This window comes from Strongylocentrotus purpuratus, unplaced genomic scaffold (genome assembly GCF_000002235.5).
Source record: "Strongylocentrotus purpuratus isolate Spur 01 unplaced genomic scaffold, Spur_5.0 spur5_scaffold_10, whole genome shotgun sequence".
In the NCBI taxonomy this organism is placed as follows: domain Eukaryota; kingdom Metazoa; phylum Echinodermata; class Echinoidea; order Camarodonta; family Strongylocentrotidae; genus Strongylocentrotus; species Strongylocentrotus purpuratus.
In genome coordinates, this window is record NW_022145595.1 from 6,583,408 (window position 1) to 6,607,872 (window position 24,465).

The following is a 24,465-nucleotide window of genomic DNA, read 5'->3' on the forward strand; positions in this document are numbered from 1 at the left end:
AATTCTGGACAAGAAAAAGGTATATTTTCTTTAATTCACAAGCTGAAACATGTGATGGCAGCATGACGGTGAAGTTGGAACAGGAAGATAACAATCCATGAGTTAAGAGATCTAGGCATCGTTTCACAAAACTGTCATAAGTAAAAGTTTACTGACATCTCATTGATATGTTTGGTATATTTAGCACATGCATTGTCAATGGATTATCAGGGAACTAGAGGGATTCGTGTAACACCGCACATATATCTAGCTGTACTTGTCGTTGAAAATTGTTATTAAAGCATATCTGCTCTAGTTTGGCCAGGAGGGATTAGACATCCCTACATGGTTACTGACAGGTGGTTATCTCATCAAATCAGCTCTTAATTAACATTAGAAAAAGGGGTCCGTGGGGGACCAACGGTCACTGATAAGCCATTGTTTGCTATAGAGGGCACAAGTAGCTATAAGTAGTGCAGTGGGGCTTTAATGTCCTATGTCAAAAGTCAGTCTTATGTTTAAAAAGGGGTTCTCTGTTGCATTCATTCCTATCTGTTTGTGACACTCTCCCCAACCAACCAGGTTGGGTTGGTTGCAGAAGCAGATGATGTTTGGAAATTGTTATTAAAGTCCAATGTTAAAAGTCAGTCTTATGTTTAAAAAGGGGTTCTCCGTTACAATCATTCCTATCTTGTTTGTGATACTCTCCCCCAACCAGGTCCCATGGGTTGGTTGCAGAAGCAGATGATGTCCGGTACCAACCCAAAGTCCATTTTGATGCGCATCATCCCATCGGGAATGACCATTCGGAGGAGATGGATGAGTTTGAGATGTGGTCCATCATCGCAGAGTATCTGCGATCTATCGATGAGCCGCCTCCAAGGCAGAAACTGGAGCAGTACAACACCTTCGACGATGCGATCCAACTACTGAAAACCTGCAAAAACATTCTGGTCTTGACTGGAGCAGGAGTGAGTTTTCTTATTTGTCTTTTACAGAATCGTAACGAGATCAAACTCATTACCTGCATATAGCTATTTTATCATGTATTGTAAAAGCTGATAGTTATATGCATCTACAAATTTCAGTGGAAAATTGTGACACAGATATATATGTGAGTGCTTTTGTGACAATTTACAGAGGCTGTTTACAATGCATATTCATCTTGCATTATCAGCTGATTCTTATTGGCGGGTCATTCCATGTCAAATCACCCAATGGTTTTAACCCGACCATTTTTGATTTTGATGAAACTTAGTGTACTTGTTGAGTGTGATCTCACAGCACCAAATCCCAAATTTTAGGTCAATCGGGTGAGGGGTTTGGGAGATACTGCCCACCAAATTTTGAGATTTTTTCAAAAATGGGGGTGGCGGGCCTACCTTTGAACCCTTGTATCTCGGGACCTAATGGGTCAATCTTCACAAAATTTGTATATGTTGGAAAGGGTATTCAATAAGGATTCCAAATCTGCCGCCATTTTGAAAATTCGTACATGTTGGGGTACTTTGACCTCTTGACCTAAGATTTGACCTTGAAATTGACCTTGTGGATCACGTGACCTTGACAACATTTTTCATGAAATGTAATCTCTGACATGTTCACTAAAACATATAAAAGTTCCAGAGATATAATATTTTTTGGTTTAGGAGCAATAAGGATTGAAAGTATCCATACAGATATTCACAATAAACCCTATTATAATGTATACAATACATGCAATATGCACAGTACAACATACAATATCTTCCACATGCTTTTTTGTTCTAGTCATATCCATTCTAAATGTCAGCAGTACTTAAATAGAAATAAAATGACAAGTTCATATAGGCCTAAAGGGTTAACAGGATGTATGGCTTTAGGCCTCTGAGTCAGTTCTAGGATAATTACCCCCCTGGAAATGTTCCCCCCCCCCGAGGACAATTACCCCCCAGAAAATTACCTCTTAGGACAATCTGTCTCCCCCCCTCCGAGGACAATTACCCCCGGACAATTACACCCTCGGACAATTACCCCCCGGACAATTACCCCCTAGGACAACTACCCCCCCTCTATTAGTTGAAGGGGAAGTTTATCCTGATAATAAGTTGGTTTTAATCAAAGCAGATTTTTTTGGGGGGAGGTAATTATCCTTGAGTAATTTTCCAGGGGGGGGGGGGATGGGGTAATTCTCCGGGGGTTAATTGTCCTGGGGGGGGGGGACAAATTGTCCTAGGAAGTTATTTTCTGGGGGGTAATTGTCCTCGGGGGGGGGGGACATTTCCTGGGGGTTAATTTTCCAGGGGGTAATTATCCTAGAACAGACTCAGAGGCCTAAAGCCATACATCCTGTTAACCCTTTAGGCCTATATGAACTTGTCATTTTATTTCTATTTAAGTACTGCTGACATTTAGAATGGATATGACTAGAACAAAAAAGCATGTGGAAGATGTATGTTGTACTGTGCATATTGCATGTATTGTATACATTATAATAGGGTTTATTGTGAATATCTGTAAGTATGGATACTTTCAATCCTTATTGCTCCTAAACCAAAAATATTATATCTCTGGAACTTTTATATGTTTTAGTGAACATGTCAGAGATTACATTTCATGAAAAATATTGTCAAGGTCACGTGATCCACAAGGTCAATTTCAAGGTCAAATCTTAGGTCAAGAGGTCAAAGTACCCCAACATGTACGAATTTTCAAAATGGCGGCAGATTTGGAATCCTTATTGAATACCCTTTCCAACAATACAAATTTTGTAAAGATTGACCCATTAGGTCCCGAGATACAAGGGTTCAAAGGTAGACCCGCCTCCCCCATTTTTGAAAAAATCTCAAAATTTGGTGGGCAGTATCTCCCAAGCCCCTCACCCAATTGACCTAAAATTTGGGATTTGGTGCTGTGAGATCACACTCAACAAGTACACTAAGTTTCATCAAAATCAAAAATGGTCGGGTTAAGATTTTCAGATTTTTTGGGTGATTTGACATGGAATGACCCTGGCTACTTAGTTCATGACTTTAACCAATTACAGTCAAACCTGTCTATAGCCGTCTATGGCCGTTGTAGACAGGTTGGCGTATGCAGCCATTTTGATTTTGAATAATGGATTGACAGCGCGAGGCCCACTCGCAAGGCTCTAGCAGACCCGCCAGTGCGCGAACAATTCTCTGTGGCTTTATTAGGGCTCTTAATGGAAAACAAGACTCTCATTTTGTACAGTATATGTGACTACTTTTTTCGTTATTTATGAGTTCAGGTATCTGTGTCCTGTGGAATCCCAGACTTTCGCTCCAGAGACGGAGTGTATGCCCGCCTGGCGGTAGACTTTCCAGACCTGCCAGACCCGCAAGCCATGTTTGAGATCAGCTACTTCCGCAAAGACCCAAGACCGTTCTACAAGTTTGCAAAGGTATGGGGCAATGATTACTTCACAGTATAATTTAAGTCTTGTTGATGTATGGCTCTCAGGTTACCAGGAAAATCAGGGAACCCCTGGACACTAAGTCAGGGAGTTTCAGTGGTCCAAAACGAGTACCGGTTGTCAGTATAATGATAATAGCATTGTTTATATAGTGCTTCATACATTGATGTTATCTCTAAGCATTTTACAGATATGTTACTACCCTGGTCATTGAATTCAGGCTTGCCTGCACACAATGTATGCACATTCTCCGCTCCTTGGGGAGCATTCCAGCGAGGTGCCAACTTCAATGTCTTTCGCATCCTACCCATTTAAAACCTTGGTGGAGAGTGGCGAAGGGCTTAATGTCTTGCCAAAAAATGTTAGTGCCGGGCTGGGATTTGAACCCTCAACTCTTAGATTTAGAGTCAAGTGAATGAACCACTATACCACAACACCTCCACCTCCAGTACCTTATATTTTGTCCTGTGTACAAACGGCATATCCCTTGGATGATTGGCTAAGGAGGCTTTTAAGTTTGTGCAATGCCTCCTTTAAGATCCTGGACATTTGAATCGCTATCTGGGAAAACTCAAGGAAACATCAGGGAATTTTGTTTTTAATGGAATGCTGGGAACCCTTATGCAGTAGAATCTATTACTTTCGCAAATGTCACTCACTATCCAGATTTGGGAAAGTTAATGCCGCGAAAGGCATCCGTAAGGTAAATTTGCCAGTTTGGAAAAATTCTTGGAAGTGCAATGGCTAAAGGGTATAATTTGCGAAGTTTGGGTCACAAAAGTTTACAGTACAAAGACTGCTCAAGAATATGTTGTCTTTAAATGTAGACAAGGGATCTCTTGTTTTGATAATGTGATAATCCATTCATTGTGTAATACTAGAATATAAGATAATTTCTTGTCTATCTTTAATTTGATGGTTCGTCTATGATTATAAACACAACGATATAGTTTCTCATATATATTATGTATTTGTGCAATGTCTGACCAAAACAAATTTCCATGTATTCTTGAGATTTTGGATGAATAAAAAGAATTGAATTGAATTGAATTGCAGGAGCTGTTCCCAGGCCAGTTCAAGCCCTCCACCAGTCACAAGTTCATCTCCCAGCTGGAGGAGCATCAGAAGCTGCTGAGGAACTACACTCAGAATATTGATACCCTAGAGCAAGCCGCAGGGATCAAAGGAGTTATACAGTGCCATGGTAAGTCCAGCGCCGTTATCCTTAAAGCCCCACTGCAATACTTATAGCTACTTGCGCCCTCTGTATAGCAAACAATGCCTAAACGGTGACCAATCGTCCCCCATGATCCCCTTTAAAAAAATATTAATTGAGAGCTGATTTGATGAGGTAACCACCTGTCAGTGACCATGCAGGGAGGTCTAATCCGCCAAACTAGTGTAGTAGAGCTTTAAAGGCATCGTTTAACAATGTTAATTCTGAGATCCATGGCCCTACGTGTTATCGGTGTCTGTGATATGGTGTAATATTGAACCCCTACAAAAATTGCGCTTCAAAATGAACATAAAGTGCCCACCCAAAAATTAAAAATCTTTCAGTGACCGGTTTTACCATACAGTACTCATTTTCCCCAATAGACTGTAGTGTTATGAAAACTGTTAGGAAAACGGAAAAATAAAATTTCGATTTCCAATCATAAATATCTTGATAATCAAACAAGCCATCAGCTTGTATAAGTCATGAGATTCCTGATTGACCTGAAGGTTTATAATTATGATTGCAGCATGAGCTAAATCCAGGATTTTGTTTCACAATCTGAGGCAATGTTACTGAGTCACTTTAAAGGGGAATGGATCCTTGAAGGTATAAAGTTCAAACTTGGTGATAATATGCAACAGCATAGTGAGATGCACTTATTCAATCTTGGGGTCAGTAGGTCAATGGTCGTAAAGGTAAATTCCATGAAATTCTGGGTTATTAACCTCGTTTTCACAATATCTGAAGTAACACCAAATATAGATTAATGTCTTGCCAAAGGACATTAGTAACGCAGCAGATCTTGACTCGCCAACCATGTGATCCACAGTCTGCTGATGTACCTGCTACACCACGACACCTCTAGTGGAGGTAGTGGATAAGTAGCCCGACTGGAGATGCGAAGGTACGGGGTGCTAGTCCCGCCGCAGCACTAATGTCCTTTGGCAAGACGTTTATCTACATTTGCCACTCTCCACCCAGGTGTTAAATGGGTACCCGGTAGGATGCGAAAGTTAGTGTGGTTGGATTAAAGCAAGTGTGCGCTTGTTAAAATGGCGACTGGCCTGAATGCTCCCCAGGGAGTGGAGAAGGTGCATACGTTGTGTGTGGGTAAGCCTGAATCCGATGGCCGAAGTAATAATATATCTGTAAAGCGCTTCGACACACCATTGTATCGATGTATTAGGCGCTATATAAAAGCGGAATATTATTATTATTACTTGAGAATCACATTATTATTATTTTTTGTTGTATAGGTTCCTTTGCCACTGCAACATGCACTCGATGTGGACTAAGTGTGGACTCGGATGCGATCAGAGACGATGTATTCAACCAGGTAAGACATGGAACTCCTTAAATTACCATACTACCACTTTATTTTGAAGGTTAAAGATAAAGTCGAGTTCTGGTCATGCGATTGCATTGTGAAAGAAAAGGTGTGGAATGGATCAGAAAAAGTTGATCATGTAAGCATGTAAGTATTGGTGTGTACTGCAAGGTTCTGGAGTCATCAAAATCATATTAAATTTGGCCCAGTCTTGGTAAAGTAACATGCATTATACACAGAAAGATGTATATGGGACTACACAAATGGTGTCGGGGGTTACCTACCTTGATTTCCTTATCTTTCTTTGCTCATTACTCAGCCAGCATACATTTTCTACCCAAATTGTTTGGCAAATGACATTTATTTGTAATCTTGAACATTCAGTATAAGTTTCATTTGATTCTGTGATAAATCATTTTCTTTTTTTTTTACCAGAACTCACGTTTATCATTAAGATAATACTCACGCTTACGGGTAACGGGTTGTGCCTGTATTTAGCCATGTGAATATTCAGTTCAGTAGTAACTGTGTTTAGAAATGTCCTAAGATGTTATACAAACCGAAGATCAAGAGTACATGGTGTTGTGATTTTTCCAGTGGGAGAAAATCCTGATAGGTTGCATGACTGGCTACTGACTGGTTGCTGGTTGTGACAGACTGAACTGAGTCAGATATACATGTAGTTTGATTTGACCATAAGGATCACTGTAACAATTCTTATTTCCACTTCACTTTAGGGCCCCATTTCACAAAACTTGTCATCAGTGACAAATGACATTGATTGTTATAAGCTACTGAAATCCTTGCTTCTGATTAGTTATCAGCAGATTTGTCACTGATATTTGTCATTTGTTATTGCAAAAAGGCTTTGTGAAACACCCTCCAGGTTGAACCAGTCTGCCCTCAGTGCAGTTCTATACACCAGAGTAGGCCATCCTTTTTTTTTTTTTTTTCTTTATGTGAGAGTAGGCCATCCTGAAAGCAAACATAGTTTTCTTTAGTGGCGATGGTCACTCTAACCATTCCAATTTCCTTTTCACTTCAGGTGGTTACAATTTTGCCCACGGAGCAGCCGTGATACACCAGAGATGGCCGTCCTTAAACCAGATATAGTCCTATGTATTGAGACTAACTTTTAACACTCCTATTCCCCTGTCATCCTAGATTGTTCCTGTCTGCCCCCAGTGTGGCCCCGATACACCAGAGATGGCCGTCCTTAAACCAGATTTAGTCCTTTTTATTGAGACTAACTTTTACCACTCCTATTCCCCTGTCATCCTAGATGATTCCTATCTGCCCGCAGTGTGGCCCTGATACACCAGACATGGCCGTCCTGAAGCCAGATATCGTCTTCTTTGGTGAGGGCCTTCCAAACCACTTCTATGACAAGCTAAACGACGACAAAGAGACAGCTGATCTACTCATCGTTATGGGGTCCTCTCTTAAAGTCAGGCCTGTAGCTACTATCCCAAGTGAGTTTATGATACTTTGCAGATAGATTTGATACAATTTAAGTGATATTTTGCCATCAAATTTTTGGCTCCCAACACCTTAGAGGGGCTTTAAGCCGAGTTCTGAGAGTACAGTCAGTAGCATGATACATACATATAATTTAGTTCTTTCTTCGGGTATTAAAGATTTGAATGAAATTACGGATGATTGTCACCATTCTGTTGAGAGAAAAAAAGATGAAGATCTTTAGCAATCTCAAATTTATGACTTTATTCTAGCAAGAATAAACATAGACACAATTGGATGTCCACTTCCAAATGAAATCCACTTTCTGAAAGTTAGTCCTAACCTGTAAAAGGCATTGAACAAAAATGAGCTTTTCATCTGATATTGAAAATTACGATGATGTAGAACCGAAACTGTTCGCGTGCATGAAATGTTAAAAAATTTGGTTGAGTAGTCCAGGTTCACAAAGAGTGTCATGCCATGGAAAACTTGAATCACAAATGATTTATCCAAAAAATGTTATAATCGCTAAAGTTTCTTGCGATGAAAATTGCTGTTGTTTAATAGCAAACAAGTTGTGTAGCACTTGTTTCTTGTTTTACAGTACTTTTATTGAATTTCTTTTTGTACTTTACTGAATTTCCTTTTATCATGTAATATTTGTAGACTTGTAGTCATCTTTGTTTCTTGCACCCGATTATTCTTGCAGGTCTGCTTCCAAAAAAAGTGCCTCAGATTCTGATTAACAGAGAACCCCTTCCCCACTTGAACTTTGACATTGAGTTGCTAGGCGACTGTGATGTCATCATCAATGAGATCCTCCACCGGCTAGGGGATGGCTGGGACCATGTGTGCCAGTCGCAGCAGAGATTGACAGAGACCACCCACATTCCCAACGGATTCAAGCCTAAAGAGTCTCGGCAAGCCCGGAAGGCAGTGCTGGAGGAGGGAGGAACAACCGTGGATCAGAGACCTGATCCAGTGCTGGATGAGGGAGAAACAACCGTGGATCAGAGACCTGATCCAGTGCTGGATGAGGGAGAAACAACAGTGGATCAGAGATCCAATCCAGTGCTGGATGAGGGAGAAACAACGGTGGATCAGAAACCTGATCCAGTGCTGGATGAGGGAGAAACAACGGTGGATCAGAAACCTGATCCAGTGCTGGATGAGGGAGAAACAACCGTGGATCAGAAACCTGATCCAGTGCTGGATGAGGGAGAAACAACTGTGGATCAGAAACCTGATCCTGCAGGTAGGATAGATCAGGAGGAATCCGTGTCAAATCCAGTAAATGTCAAATCGAAAGAGGATACACAGCACTCTTTGAGTTCTTTGAAGGAGGAAGGTCAAGTGTCTAGTGGTGATGATAAGAATGAGGGATCTAAAGCTGGAGAAGGCGATGACAGATTAGCTCGTTCGAACAGCCAAGATTCTCCAATCTCGCCAGAAGGACATGTAAAACAGAGTTGTGACGAAAGACTCCAGGCTCCCGAGAATCAAACTTCATTAGAACATCATATAAATGGCTTAACAAACGAAGGCAAGATTCATGTAGATGCTTTGCCTTGTTCCCGAAGTGAGACAAACTGTTCCCCATCGTCAAATAGTGACAGGTTGCAGAGTGTTGATGAAGTTGAAAATGCCTTAGCGTCGAGTGAACCCCAAACTTCCAAAACGATTCCCTCTGAATCGTCGCAATCCCATACAGCACAGGATCAGACTGCTCAAAGAAACAGTGCTGCTGAACAGTACATGCTCTTTCAAAGAACGTTGGACTCGATAGGGAACTCGTCCACGGGTGCTAGCTCCTTGGATGTCATGGCGGGCAACGACTCAGTAGCTTCCGGTGAATCCGAAAGCACTCAAACCCATGTTGCAAGTGACTGTAAAGAACCAAGTACTGATGTGAAAGCGGAAGCTGAAGATCTGGGATTGTGTGTGAACGAAACAGACAGAACAAATTCACAAGATGATTTAAATTCTGAAGTTGGTAATGTTAGCTCGTCAAGTGGAAGTGTTTTAGAACATAGGGAGCAAGCTAGTCCTGCCCCGGACTCTGAAGCCAAGCCAAGTCCATCCACGTCTGCGGCAGCCAAAACACCTCGGGCAACCATTTCAACTCAACTGAAAGGTAAAGACCAACATCCTTGCAGAATAAGAATGAATTGTAAATGTGTGACATTTATTACCTATATGCCAGTTTAAATTCACAACATTCTAATTTCTTGTAATGAGAAATACTTCTTCTCTTTGATTTTTGGTTTTTACTTTGCTCTCCATTTAATTTATTTAAAAAAAGACTAACAAGGAAGTACTCCCTGTTGAATCATATCAAAGAACATTCCACAGAAACTTGACAGTCGACTCTAATTGGAAAGAGAAACAAATTCTGTCCACCTTCCTTGCTTTTTACTTCCATACATTTTCTTTATTCAAATGAAATATATGTCTTTGTTGAAGTTGTTTAAATCTTTTTTATTTTTCACAGAATCGTCCTTCCTCTTCATCCCACCAATGCGCTATGTATTCCATGGTGCCGAGGTGTTCCTTTCCGATGACGACAATGAAATTGAGCACGGTTTGGAAGGTCTCAACAAAGACATGGACATTAATGATCTTCACAATGAACTTGAGAATGGCGACCTTCACAATGACCTTGGGAGTGGTGACCTTCACAATGAACTTGAGAATGGTGACCTTCACAATCACCTTCACAATGGTGATGACTTGCCTGATCTGTCAGAAGAGGATCACTCGCCGGCTAAAGAGAAAACTGTTTCGTTAGACGACTTAACTCCGACTGTGCCCTCGACTGACCGGGAGACTAGCCAGTATGGTCAATCAGCGTCCAAAGCGCAGTGTGTTCCGGAAACGAATGGAAGAGATGGGTCGCCTTTTGAAGCGCCGTCTGGTGAAACTGTATACACACATATAGATCTACCTGTGACACCTTAACTAAGCCACGATGCCTTTTGTATTTAAAGATTCCATCATACTGCAACCGAACATAACAAATGTAACAGTTTGTGTCTTTTTTTTCTCTCCCATTCTTTGCATGATTCTTGTAGGTGTACAAATTTAGAGTGGGTTTAGTGTATGGTATCAAAGTTAGAGTGGGTTTAGTGTATGGTATCCAATATCTGTTCAGTCTTCTTTTTCATTTTGACCCAAACACTTTTAATATAAAGTTAAATACTTGTAATGCAATTACATGGTGAACGGAACTCTCCTGAAGTAATTGGAAAAGGCTGATGATGTAGTGCAATAAGTGCATAGAAATAAGTGTATGCTGTCGGGTCTTGGAGTCGTCTCGCTGAACATAACAACCACTGCACACAGAAATGGACATATGGGACTGCACATACATTTGGAGTGAAAATTGGGTTCTAACTTTTCAGCCATTTCTCAAGACATATTTCAAGTGTGAGAGTGTATGCAGTGCAATCCTATGAAGAGGATACACTGTATTTGCATTCCTGTCAAGTCATTTAGCCGCTTCCCAAACATAGCTCGTTTTTTAAGACAATACCTGCCTTCTTACAAATTCTCAAATGATTTTTTATTTTAAAAGAAATAAAGACCACAAATTCAGCCAGTAGAAGCAAAGCTGGATTCTGAACTCCTCAAAAAAAAGTTCTGCAATTCAAGTTTGAGCGTTGATATCTCTCTTGTTACAATATGGTCATATTTGACGCTGGTATCATTGGAAAGCCTTTGTATTCCCCTTTACAATAATGCCCCATTTGTAACGATCATGTAATCACAGACTGTGCAGTACACCTGGAAGTTGGGCCGAGTCAAAATGCATTGTTATTGTCCATAGCGAATTTGTTTGGACAGGAGGATAGATTGAGTTTTGAAGGAATAACGATGCATTTTGCAATATTTCACTGTTGACTTAGTACTGCACATTCAATGATTACATAATCGTTACGGTTGGGGCAGCATTGTTAAAGGTACTATGTCCCTTTTGCAGCCAACCTCTAATTCTGTAGAACTTTGCAGGAATTATGAATATGTCATGTATGTCCTATCTGTGAAATTTAAACGTTAGCAGTGTCCTCATATTCAAATTATGCAAGGAAACCCGTTTACTTGCTAGACTTCACTGTCAGACACTATTGAGTGACTGTATGACTGGCTTTTTTTCTTCTTTGGTAATAACATACATGAAAAGAGTTGTAAAGGGTACATGAGCATTTTTCTACATCAATAACCCACTTCTTGTGATCGCCAAGATTAAACTGATTGAATCTTTGCGCAACATAAAACGTATGAACATTCGGTACAATTGTGTGAAAATCAAGACTATTACTTTTGGGCTCTATAGCCCTAAAGTCAATTTGACAACTCATAGTCATTATTTTCCCACTTGAAGACATTTTCAAGCCCCACCTTTTTTAGGGAAGTTCTAAATAAGTATTATCTTTCAAATGCAGTTGGAATTTAACTTTTTCATTTTTTTCGGCCTGCAAATGGGACATAGCACCTTTAAGGGGAAGAAACACTTAAAGAGAAGGAAGAGATCATGGGAGAGGTGAAAAATGATTTGTTATCACTTCCCTGAAAAGCATGGCTCTTCAAATGCTTTCATTTTCTAAATATGACAAGTAACAGCTTCAAAATGAGGCCCGATTTTTACGCCACATTCTTGTGTAGTCCCGTTTTTTCACAATGCAATCACATGACCCGTTTCACAAAAAAATCAGTGACAAACCTGCTGATAGCCAATCAGAAGCAATGATTTCACTAGCTTATAACAAAACTTTCATTTGTCACTGATGACAAGTTTTGTGAACCCCCCCCCCCCCCAACTCAACTTTAAACAGGCTTTTCAATGATATCACTATCAGGTATGACCATATACCAACAAGGGAGATATCGACGCTATAACTTGAATTGCAGAATTTTCTTTAAGGGGTTTACTTCAAGTACCTGATTTAACATCCGAAACAAAAACTGGAGAGAGTTATAAGTTATAAGCCACTGATGTAGTAGTACTGTATTCAGCAAAATATGCGTATTCAAAATTAATGTTCAATCCTAATTCAAATGTAGAAGCTACGATCATATAGAGCTTTGGTTTTAATTTGTTTTCTTTGATTTTGTCATTCTTGACATAACTAGATTTATGTGTTTGTTCTTTCTCATATTCTCAATGGTAAACATCATCTACTGTATGCTTTTAAAAATATGCAGTGAACAGCCGTGGTTTACTGCGGTATATGCCATTACAAGCCTTGACAGTTCTTGGCCTATATTTATAAAACATTACTAAGCCATCTGTCAACTAATTATTACATAAGCTTTAGTACATATTTTACAACAGGCTTACTAAGGTTATATATATATATGGACCGGGAAGTTCACTAGGCCTCCTGGGGGGTGTTTCACAAAGATCTTAAGTTGAACTTATCTCTAAGTTGGACTTAACAATTATGGAAAGCCGTTAGCATCCTTGAAAATATTTTGTAAAAGTGATTTTAAAAGGCATAAAATGTTGATTCAAATCATTCATATTTTGTATTATCATGGGAGATTTCATGTTCTTGATGTAGAATTTATGAAAAGTCTAAAATACTTTAATTTTTGCTTTTGAATAAAGTTCATTATAAGGCTACAAATGGCTCTCCATAATAGTTAAGTCCAACTTAGAGTTAGGTTCGACTTAAAATCTTTGTGAAACACCCCCCTGGTCTAGGTCAGTCAAGAAATAAAATGTAGTTAAAGCCCCAATGCACTACTTATAGCTACTTGCGCGCTCTATATAGCAAACAATGCCTAATCGGTGACAATTGGTCCCCTTGTTATGTTAATTGAGAGCTGATTTGATGAGATAACCACCTGTCAGTGACTATGCAGAGGGGCTTTAAGTTCCATTAATTGTTATAAGCTTGTGAAATTGTTCCATTTGATTTGCCATTTGCAAACATTTACAAATATGCCACTCTTACAATTGATGATAAATATTAAATGGCCCAGTTGTCGGAAGATTCAGGAGACAGAAAATATGTTTGTGAGGTGTGGAGAATTGTTTGGGTAGCGATGTATGTCTTCAATGAGGAAGCATCTTTCCCACTGGTGTTCTTAAACAGGGTCTTAGTTATTTTGGTAGTGGATGGATACAGTAAGAAATGGCAGTGTGCAATGGCATGTTGCTATAGAATGAAGCATGTGTTATACCAAGGTGTGTTTATGGAGCGAATATGATTATTTATCACCATACATGTTGAGTGGAGTCTGTCGAAACATGTGTCACGGGATAGGAAGCTGCAAGTTTTCCTGTACAAAGTGGAAAGCTTGAAGGGTAATCCAATCTTAATAGCAAACAACTCTAAAAGAAAGCAGAAAAATCAGAGCGGGTGACAGTTTGATCGAAATTGGACAGAAAATATGTATGGGAACTGCAAATCGATGAACAGATAATGTCACTGATACAGTGCTGGACAACTAAATTCCCAATTGTTCCAACACACATACTGACTAAAATGTCATTTTTGTCAAAATATATGGTTCAGGTGGGTCTTTTCTTTTCTAAAATTGGAGAAAATAGAAATTAATGACATTTTTGTACACAGTAAATGGGAGAGTTCACAATCCAATGACAAACTTGCCAATTTGAGATTCACATAGCTATAGTGATCTCATATTATTTCAAACTTTCGCTATTCGTGTTCTCTTGTTTTTCAGCTCTCATGCCCTGCCCTGCCCTGGCCTGGCCTGCTCTCATATTTCAGTACCTAGACAATCATACAAAAGGTTTGCACTATTACAGTGAGCATTCATTACATGATGTAGAATAGAATTGACTCCATTCTAATTTGTCTCAAATTCAGGCAATAAACACTGATTTTCTTTCAATCATATTCACTTTGTCATACATGAAGATATAGTTACATTTTGTTTTGACTTAGGGTATATAGTTTGCTTGGTTTAATCAACTTCTAATAAACACAAACTTCCCATGACTGTCACACTGAGCAGTTTACTATCACTGCCTTTAATTTGTAAAAATGCAAATAAAATCAAAATTTGATAGAATTGATATATTACTGTTTTTTATTGACCATAAATGTTGTACATAATAGCACTACATGTAAAAAGAAAACGGTGGTATGAAAGATATAACTTACATGTGTGTAGTAGATTTATAAGCGAGTATTGTCATTTTTTAGACAGTATTAAAACGACGGGAATAAAAGAGTTTGAAATACAATTCTGTATTTATTGTGTACAGTCTAATAATCTACTGTGTCATAGTAGTCGGTCAGTCAAGTTCATATATTTGGTTTGTTCACATACAGTCGAACTAAACCTGTCTATTGAGGCCACCCAAGGGAAAGTTGACATTGTAGACAGGTGGCCACACTCATTTCTTTCTCATGGGAGACAAAATTGATGACCACAATAATAGACAGGTGGTCACTAAAGGCTAGTTCAGATATGATACGATACGGCAAAACTTGGTTCTTCTTTTTTTTCTTTCTTTTTTACAAGTGAAGAAACCATTGCGGGTTTATTGCGATGGTTTTTCCGGCCCATATCTGAACAAGCCTTTAGTGACCCCCTGCTACAATGGCCACATATAGACAGGTTTAGTTTGACTGACTACATACATACATACATATTCGTATTTATTTAGCGCCTTTACATGAACATGCTCAAGGCGCTTTACATTTTAAAATACAAACATAATAGTTATATACTCTCCAAGTGCATTACACTCTAAAAAATTGACAATTACAAAGAAAACAAATGAGTTTTTAAACTATATGTTTTGACTATATATGTGAACAAACCAAATACATGAACTTGCTAAGCATATATGAACGTGAATGATTTATCAAGATTGTCCCTCGAAAAAGACATTGACATGATATATCAATTGTAGCTCCCAACCCCATGCAAATGTAATGTAAACACAAATGAAGCATGGTACTACAATGTGACTTGTATTCCATTTTATATCATTTGCACTTTGCAGTAACCATGGAGATATGATTTACATTCAAATAATGTTGTAACAGAAATATTCATAATCAGAACAATATGATAGACATGGATTCACAAATAGCATTTATTTCATAACACATTCACTTGAATTCATTAGAATTGTAAAAATATACAACAATGTTTTGCAGCTTTTGCTCACGTCAATCTCAATAAGAAGCATAAATAATGGACCTACATGTAATTTTAAATATATTAAAAACGAAAGGGCCTAAAGTCAAACATGTCATTAAAATACTCAAGGCCTACCAAACCATGGTCTGTATTTAATATAGTGGTAAGTATGGTAAATTGACCTAAATTTGCTCTTGCAAATAAATTGCACATCCTGCCAAAAGCATCATTCATATAAATAACCTATATTACAGGTATGCAAATGATGCCTTTGGAACTACATGTACAGTGTAACATGTACCCAGGAAGCTGTAATGAATGGAGATACCGTCTCAAAAGAATTTTCCGAGGATAAAATATTCAAGATTAACCTGGCTTAACAAAAAGAAATGTAACCCTCTCCAGCCATCATTTCCATCCACAGCTGTCCATATCAATGCACAGTCCCTCTCTGGCATTCCAAATAGTACGAAATGTTACGCAACGCCATCTGCTTCCCTAAGTTCTCTATTCACTCTTTTGCAAAAATATGCAAGCATCGAGCTTTGAAGCCATGCGTGGCACCGACAAATTAAGTCATGTTTAGTGAAGATGTATTTAGCTATAACATATAAAATACAGAATTCACAACATAATGACCAATGCAACTTTCTATAAGTCATCAAATGACTTTTCCGTTCTCAGATAGCTGTACTGAAGACATGGCCATTTCAACCAGCGAAATCGACCAAGGAAATCATGAGTTAGAGCGAATGAAAGGTTTTTATCATCATGATTTTCTCATCTAATTATTGACATTTCCCGAAAATTTCCGAAATTTTTACATAGCTAGGAAGGTAGTCCAAAGGTTTATCTTTCTAATGAACTAAATGATATTGTGTTATATGTTTGCGCATTTATTGATTTAGTGCTAGAAGTTGTCAAGTTATCACCACTATTCACCCCAAGTACGGGCCGGCAAAGCAAAAGCCGCCGTGCTCGCTGGGCTGGGCTGTATGTGGAAAGGGAGGACTTAGTGCTACAAGAGAGCTGTACGGTTTCGGAGGGGGATTAAGGGGATTACGGTAGGGGGAACAAAAGACGCGCGGTGCCACGGATGACTTCAAAGGGACCTCTTGGACGGGATCTCCATTAATTACAGCTTCCTGATGTACCTTAACATTTAGTTGAGCATTGCAAAACAACCAAAAAAGAGAGAAATGTGCATGCAGTGGCAAGTGTTTATACATCTGTTTATACATTTCATTTCCATTTGTCGGTAAGGTATACATGATCTATCACACTTTTATCTCAAACATATAATATGGAATACCCTTTTCAAACCAAGCAGTTCCCTGGGAAACTTTACCCGTGAAGTCCTTGGTTTTCCTGGGGAAGCCCGGAGAATTTTATAAGGGATCTCCTCCACTTTAATACCAAGGTGGAGAACTTCCCTGGTAGAGAGAATTTCACCGGGGAAATGGCCGGCGTGATTGGACAGTGGGTAACTCCCCCCCCCCCCCCCCCCCAGTGAAATATGTAGGAGGTCAAATATCACTCCCGCCCGATCTCACAGATTACACACGCCTAACTCTCGCTCGTCCTGGGGGGCGTTTCACAAAACTTTTTTTTCAATGACAAAAATCAGTAACAAATGTGCTGATAACCAATCAGAAGCAAGGATTTCACTAGCTTATAACAAAAACTGTCATCTGTCACTGATGACAAGTTTTTAGAAACGCCCCCCTGATGATAGGTGTATAGCCACGTACATGCTTCCAAACTCCATGCCATGAATCAGACCTTACTTATAAGAACACATCAATCGTGGGATTCCTAATCAAATGGCAACTTCCTCGGGAGAACTGAGGTTGGTGTGAAAGGTACTCCAGTATTTTTTCTCTGTTTACCCAGCCAATGGAGCACATACAATTCCGAGATTTTCCCCAGGGAATTTCACGAAGAAAAAGCCAAAATTTAGTTTGAAAAGGAGTAAATATAATATTCCTGGGCATGGGTTTTTTAATCATCAAAATACAATCTTTACAAAGTCTTTGGCCTGGAACAAGAAGGGCATTTATACCAGTATTCATTTTGACAACACGTAAACAAACATGGATCCAGTACATATTATAGTCTTATTTGATGGGCCCGCATCAAAGAGTTTGGACTTTTGACAGTTGTTTATGATTGCCCTAACACAACTTCAGCAATTCCATGCATAATTTATTGCTGGAAAATTAATTCAAATTTGTCTTTTTTTCTATTATGGAATCGACCTGTACTGTTACTTATAAAACAATATACACATGTGTAGTGTATTTTAAGAATTTAGTTCCGAAACATGCAGCATCAACTTTTTAACAACATAGACTTCTTATTTTTGGCATGAATATACTTATTTTTAGTCGTTATATAAGTAGACACAAACAAAAAACATTAGTTTTCTATGAGAATATAAAAAGATCCGACATCAACAAACTGAGTTTGGTTCCAAAACATGCTACATCCATTTCAGTTCAGTTCCCGAACACGATAGAGTGGCCTGCTTTAGAAACCGACCAATCACAGAGCAGCATGACGTGCACGAATGAACGCGCACTGATATTCAGTTTCCCACACAGTAGAAGGTGGTGAGCGGCACTCAGTACACTGCACGCTTGGGGGACCCAGAGTTCTGTTACAAGACGTGCTAGCTACATCAACAGATTTTTAAAAGTAATCAATTTATTGCACTATTAAAACTGTGGAATCTAATTTTTTTTTTAAAGTTATAATGTCATCCCAATACACCATGGGAATGAGTTTCATTTCAAACTGATATTGCAAAATAGGCATATTAATTAAAAACCCTTGTTTTTCTCAGAACTTAGTTTTGTGGATGTAGCATATTTTGGAACGGAACTCTTCATGTTTTCTTCTCCATCATGTGTACATAGAGTTGTGAAGGCTCTCCGTTTCAAACTGTCTCTGCTTGGCCCGTGCCTGTACAATTGCGGGAAGAACAAGACAGATGAAAAACATAAGTGTTTGGCAAGCATAAACAAGGACATAAACATTGTTGTTACGTAAAAGTAAGAAATGTAGCCGAAGGTTAATTGAAAGTTATCAAAAATAAATGATAGAGTATCTCTCTCTCTTTGTAGTCTTAACGGTAACACAATTAGATAAAGTCAAACCTAGAATGTTTCCTAGCTCTGCTGACTATTAATGTACATGAATACTCTCTCTCTCTCTCTCTCTCACTATTTCTCCCCCTTCTTTCTCTCTCTCTCTCTCTCTCTCTCTCTCTCTCTCTCTCTCTCTCTATCCCCTACATTGCAAGGTGTACATGTATTTTCTTTCCAACTCGATTGTTTTATGCCTTCACACAAAAAGAGGGATGTGCACTTTGTGCACCCTTCAGGGGGGGGGGGACTACAGTTATTATTTACCTACACGTAAGTTCACACAGAATTTTAACACAAATTTCTTCCAATCTGTTCTAAATTTTTTAATTTGTTATCATTATATTCTAGTCAACAGATCGATAACAGACCAAACACAATATTGCACTATCTCCACGGCCAAGAAACGGTCAATTTGCCCTCGTATAAACAAGGTATTTGGACTGTGGTATCGTGACTACTTACTTTGTGTTTTTTGTATTCCTCATAATCTTCATCATCTGTGGGTAACTCATGTCTACATAGGGGACAGGAATTGGTCTTTTTTTTTAAAGGAAGAAAATAAATGATCAAAAATTGAGCACTCTTGATATTGAAGCGATTGTTACTAAACATACTAGTAATAAGGGTTCTAGAAACTCCATCATTCAACGACACTTTTTATATTAATAACCAAATCATGAAGTAAAAGAAAAAAATTGATTAAAATTGCTTATTTTTCATGAAAACTTTCTTTTTTTCTTCTTCAGATCAATGCATCCACAAGGCTTACCTCTACTAATTATTCTTTCTGAAATCAATTTAACTTATTTTGGGTTACTACTTATTAAAAAAGTATTCTCTTGCATTCCAGCTAAAGATTGTTAAAAACCTTTGAAGGACACCTTCATGGTACAATTGAATTATCCCTGGTATGTGTGTCTGAGTTGAAGCAAAACTAACAGAGAATAACAGAGGTGAAATTATGATGTAAATGAGACAAATAATGAGAAGTTTATAACAAATCCTCCTAGCCGTAAATGTGGCTATTAGGTGTGATATTGGACATGGAATACTGTCTCATTTTGATTTGTCATATACAGGGATAGCAATCCTTGTAAAATTAAAAAATAAATGAATAAATAATTTTTTTTTTTTTTTTTAAATCCAAAATATTGCTTGGTTTTTTAATACATACCTTGCCTAGCCATGGTAGGATACAAGTCTGGTGAAATTCATGGGTGCATGGTAGAGTCTTTGTAACATCTCCCCTTCGATAGGGCAGCAGGCATATAGGACACTTCTCTGGTAATAACAATAAATATATTGGATACTTTATTGTACCCCACATATCCAACATGCAAGGTGCTCCAATATTACCCCCACTCTTCTAGGCTACCAATTTTTTGGTGTTCACAGCATTCAAGGAATTTCCTTCTACCAGTACCCAATTAGATTCCATGACATTTGCTCCGGCGACAATTGCTCCGCTGTAAATTTCATACACTAATCGAATGGCTAACTTCAACCCTGGATTCAACACTATACCCTACCCTAAACCTAACCCTAAACCTAACATAAAACCCTATTGAAACCCTAACCCTAACCCTACATCTTAGACGAAATAAAGCCCGGAGCAATTGTCGCAGGAGCAAATGTCGTGTCACCCCCAATTAACACCTGGGTGGAGAGTGGTAAGTGTAGATTGATGTCTTGCCAAAGTACATTAGTGCAGTTAATAAATCAAGATATCAAACCTAAAAAGGTGCTCTCTCTCAGCTGAGGAATCACCCCCCCCCCCCCCCCCCCCCCCCCCGGGGATCTCGGCCATGGGGAGAAACTTGGCATAAAAATAGAGTATCTTAAATATCAAGAGTAAGCCCCTAATAAGGTTTCATATGTATCTCTATAGTTATTTTTTTATTATTGGCAATTGAGTAGTAGTCTCTATATTCACATGCATTAGGTACCATACATAGAGGTGTTGTGGTCGAGTGGATACGTCGCCGGACTGTCGATCACAAGGTCCGCGGTTCGAGTCCCACCGCCGCACTACTGTCTTTGGCAAGACATTGATCTACATTTGGCACACTCCACCCAGGTGAAGTAAATGGGTACCTGGTAGGAATTTATTCCTTGAAATGCTAGAGGGCTGTATGGCAGCAGTGCTAAAGCCAGGGTAATAATCGACAGCACCAGGAGGGTCAAATCTGACTGACACAAGCGCTATACAAAGATCCCACTATTATTATTATTATTACAGCTGCCTGCAGTGCGCTAATTTGGAGGCTGCAAGGTACCTGATATTTAAAATTGTATAAATTTGGTCTTAAAAGATGTAAAGGAATCTAGGCGATAACCCCATGAAAAGCCTTCATCTCACATACGTCTGGGTATATCTGGAATGCTTACCTGATCTGTCTTCTAAAACGTTGGTCTCCTTCAAATTAGCAACACATTCCTTTGAAGCAGGAGGAGCTTTTCTGATATCAGGTGGGAGTTCCAAACTAAAAGGAGAAAAATAATAATTAAAATAACACAAAGCAAATAAACGAATAACAAACATGCTAGAGAAATAAATGTTTTTCTTAAATTGCTCAAGCTGATGTAAACATGCATCTTAAAAAAAAAGGGATACTATTAACCCATAATTTTCAATCATTAATTAGCATTCTGTCTACTTGATTCATAACTCAGAGGTGTACAGTAGCCAGTTTAAATCCTTGGCCTGTGTTTATTAAGCATCTTCTTTTCAGTTATCTCTTTATATTGCAAATGGTCATAATCTCGGGAACTTAATATGAAACATATTGTCTTAAAATAATCAATGAGTACCTGGAGTTTATGTTATTTGTTTATTTTCTGAAATTAAAAACTTCTAATGATAATTTGTTCTTTACTCCAGTTGAACGGTTGAACCTATTAATATCTATTCAAAAGAAATGTACTTTTCCTCAAATTGCTCCATTGTTGGATTTGCGACCAAGATCTCTGTGGTATTGAGTGGTATTCATGAAGAAGAATCGACCATGGATAATTAATAGGATCTACTCTCATACTACGACTACAATGTTGATGATGATGTTGAAACTTACCCTTCTCTTTCAGCATACTGCCTAACATCATTTATTAGAATCCTGTGCATTATAAGATACAGAATAATTTTTTTTAAAAAGCTTGAGAAACACAGACACAAATCAGGCCTCAGATTATCCATCCATAACAGAATATCATTATCACACATGCAGTGTCACACTGTATCCAAAGTCAACGGTGTTCAAACTTCAATGAATGTAAATTCTGCAATGAGGCATGCATGGTTATGATGGCAGACTCGCTCAGCTCTGTTGCTAGGCTATCCAACTTTAAGACTTCTTAGTTCTAAATTCCAGTTCTACATAATTATTAGGAAGTAGACTCTATGGCCGACGGCAACAATAACATATTATATTAATGTTATCAATGACATTTGTCATCAAGTTTTAAGTAGACCGAGGTCTAGATCGATCTAGGCCCTAGCTAGACCGAAAACTTCAGTCTCTCTAATCGTCGGTTGTTCCACTGAGACTACGTCTGGCTCCACTAGACCTCCGATTATGTATTGGGGAATGTCAACAAATGTCAGTTTTATTAAAGAAATGACCCAAATCAGATTGTTATTTCTGTCTAGGTCCTAGCAAGTTCTTCATCGTCATGCATCATCTGCCTCCTTCACTCCTGAAGATTTGTCCAATTTCAAAGAGTTTCCAATAAAATGAGGCAGATTTGAATTGTTATAAGTATTAGCATGGCATGCCATTAGTACTATATTAGTAACATAAATGATAAAACAATTTAAAAAATACCATCACCATCATGACCATGATCACTGTTATTAATGTAATGTACGCGTGGTAAACAGAATCCAGCCACCCTTCTACTAATCACGCAGCCAGAGCTCCGGGGAGACCAATGCCTCACGGTTCTGGTCGAGCAGCTGAGCTGCGCGCAGCATATTCTAATATTCGAAATTCCCGTACATTTACATGATTATGCTAGCTGTTAAACTGTCATTAAATCTCACCTCGCCCATCGTAGCAGAGTATTTAATTCAGGACCAGTTTCCCCAGTTGGTTCACAGCCATGTTCATCGAAATAAGATGCCATTCTTCAGAATGAATCCGAGTGGATTTGTAAGTTCTCGTCTAAATTGTCATATCATTGTTGTTGTTGTTGTGTTTTGAGTTTTGATTTATGTTATGGTGGCTTCAATTCAAGAAAAGAAAAATATGAAAAAAGAGAATGTAAATGAATTATTAGTCTGTTTCATTATAATTAGACTCAACAAATGATTATTCAGCAGAGACGGAGGAAGAGCATCTAAAACGATATGAATGAAATGAGAAACAGATCAATTAATTCATTAAAGATATCCAACAGTTCATTTGCAACCCATATATTGCACAATGATTTGGGTAGTAGATGTAACGGGATCAAAGATAAAGGTAAAATAAAAGAAACCTCAGAGCAAAAGTTCTATGATAAATGCTCCGGAGACGATGTAACAAAACCTCCCGCAAAACATACAAAGGAGCGAATGATCAGGAAGAGGAAGAACGGGAAGGGGTGTTTTCTTCCTCAAGTAGATTGCTCTTGGTATAACATCGGGGCTTAATAATGTGAAGTTAATTGTCACTGGACTGCTTGGAATGTTTATTTTCAGAAAAGGAATGAGGAGTAAACTTTGGTAACTTCTGCGATTTTACTTACTTCACTGAAGTAAACGAGACAACTCGAATGCAAACTTCTTTCAAGATCTCACAAGCATCCCCTCTGCATCGGCAAATTTAATTTCACCTTCCTCTTCCAAACACACCTGATTATGTCGGCTAAATTTATAAATTCAGCTCAGTCGTTCATTACTGATCTGCATTTACCACAGAGGGCTTGAAACTCCGACATACGATCATTAGTTTGGGCTTTAAAGTCCGTCAATATGGGCCAGAAGGGATTAGACAACACAGCGAGGTCACTGACAGGTGGCTATCTCATTAACTCAGCTCTCAACTGACATAAGAAAAGGAGGATCACGGGGGACCAACAGGCACTGATTTGGGAAGTTTTCTATATAGAGGAAGCAAGTAGCTACAAGTAGGACAGTGGGGCTTTAAAACGAGAAAAAGAATGAAATTGAAGGCAACTAGCCTATTATGAAAACATTATGTACATAATTTTAGTTCAATAACTGCTCCTGATTATTAAACAGACGGGAAGGAAACATTTGAAAGAACCATTGTCTACTGATGATTTGTAAAAAAAGATGATTTTTTTTTGTTTTAAGTATCTGGATGACTACACCTTTGTCTTATCAGCCCCGGCCTGGCAACTACCGCTTTTGACTACCCAAGTGCAAAAATCCCTCACTTTATTATCTTTTTACATCCTCTCACTCTTTTTTTTCTTTCTTCTCTCTTACAAATGATAGCACTTCCTTTCATTTCAACATTCTCTCCCTTTTTCACCTTCTCATATTCTCACAATCGTTATCTCAGTCTTCCTTTCAATATTCTATCACTCTACCATACATCTCTTTCACGACAAATTTCTTTCAGTTTAAATCAATATCTTCTCACATTCTCCCAATCTTTATCTCTTCCTTTCGGGTTCTCTCACTGAATTATACATCTCTTTTGTTAAAACTTCTCTCAATTCGTCTTTTCCACACGACCTTATGTGCTGTGCATCTCTCTTTTTCTTACTCACCCAAACACAATAGTCATTATAGTAATTGAAACTATATTAATACACGTCAAACAAACCGTGATTTATTTACTTA

The 24,465-nt window shown here is 38.5% G+C and overlaps 2 protein-coding genes across 3 annotated transcripts; one reads left to right on the forward strand and one right to left on the reverse strand.

Moving 5' to 3' along the window:
• Positions 1–698: 698 nt before the first annotated feature.
• Positions 699–10,962, forward strand: LOC591711 (NAD-dependent protein deacetylase sirtuin-1). The gene is given in 8 exon segments (XM_030979312.1): positions 699–786; positions 789–950; positions 3,230–3,382; positions 4,451–4,598; positions 5,870–5,949; positions 7,223–7,412; positions 8,108–9,532; positions 9,890–10,962. Coding segments are annotated over 8 exon segments (2,709 nt in total). The 5' UTR covers positions 699–702; the 3' UTR covers positions 10,357–10,962.
• A 6,058-nt stretch (positions 10,963–17,020) lies between these two features.
• Positions 17,021–22,911, reverse strand: LOC115918454 (E3 ubiquitin-protein ligase RNF181-like). 2 transcript variants are annotated; one of them, XM_030979313.1, is made up of 6 exons: positions 22,714–22,905; positions 21,746–21,787; positions 21,063–21,157; positions 19,849–19,955; positions 19,137–19,211; positions 17,021–18,489 (listed from the first exon to the last, which is right to left on the reverse strand). In XM_030979313.1, exons 1-6 carry the CDS (start codon positions 22,794–22,796, stop codon positions 18,430–18,432), a joined length of 462 nt encoding a protein of 153 aa, XP_030835173.1. In that variant the 5' UTR covers positions 22,797–22,905; the 3' UTR covers positions 17,021–18,429. The 2 variants fall into 2 exon arrangements, with proteins under 2 accessions (XP_030835173.1, XP_030835174.1); XM_030979314.1 differs by lacking the exon at positions 19,137–19,211 and having other exon boundaries at positions 22,714–22,911.
• Between the last annotated feature and the right edge of the window lie 1,554 nt (positions 22,912–24,465).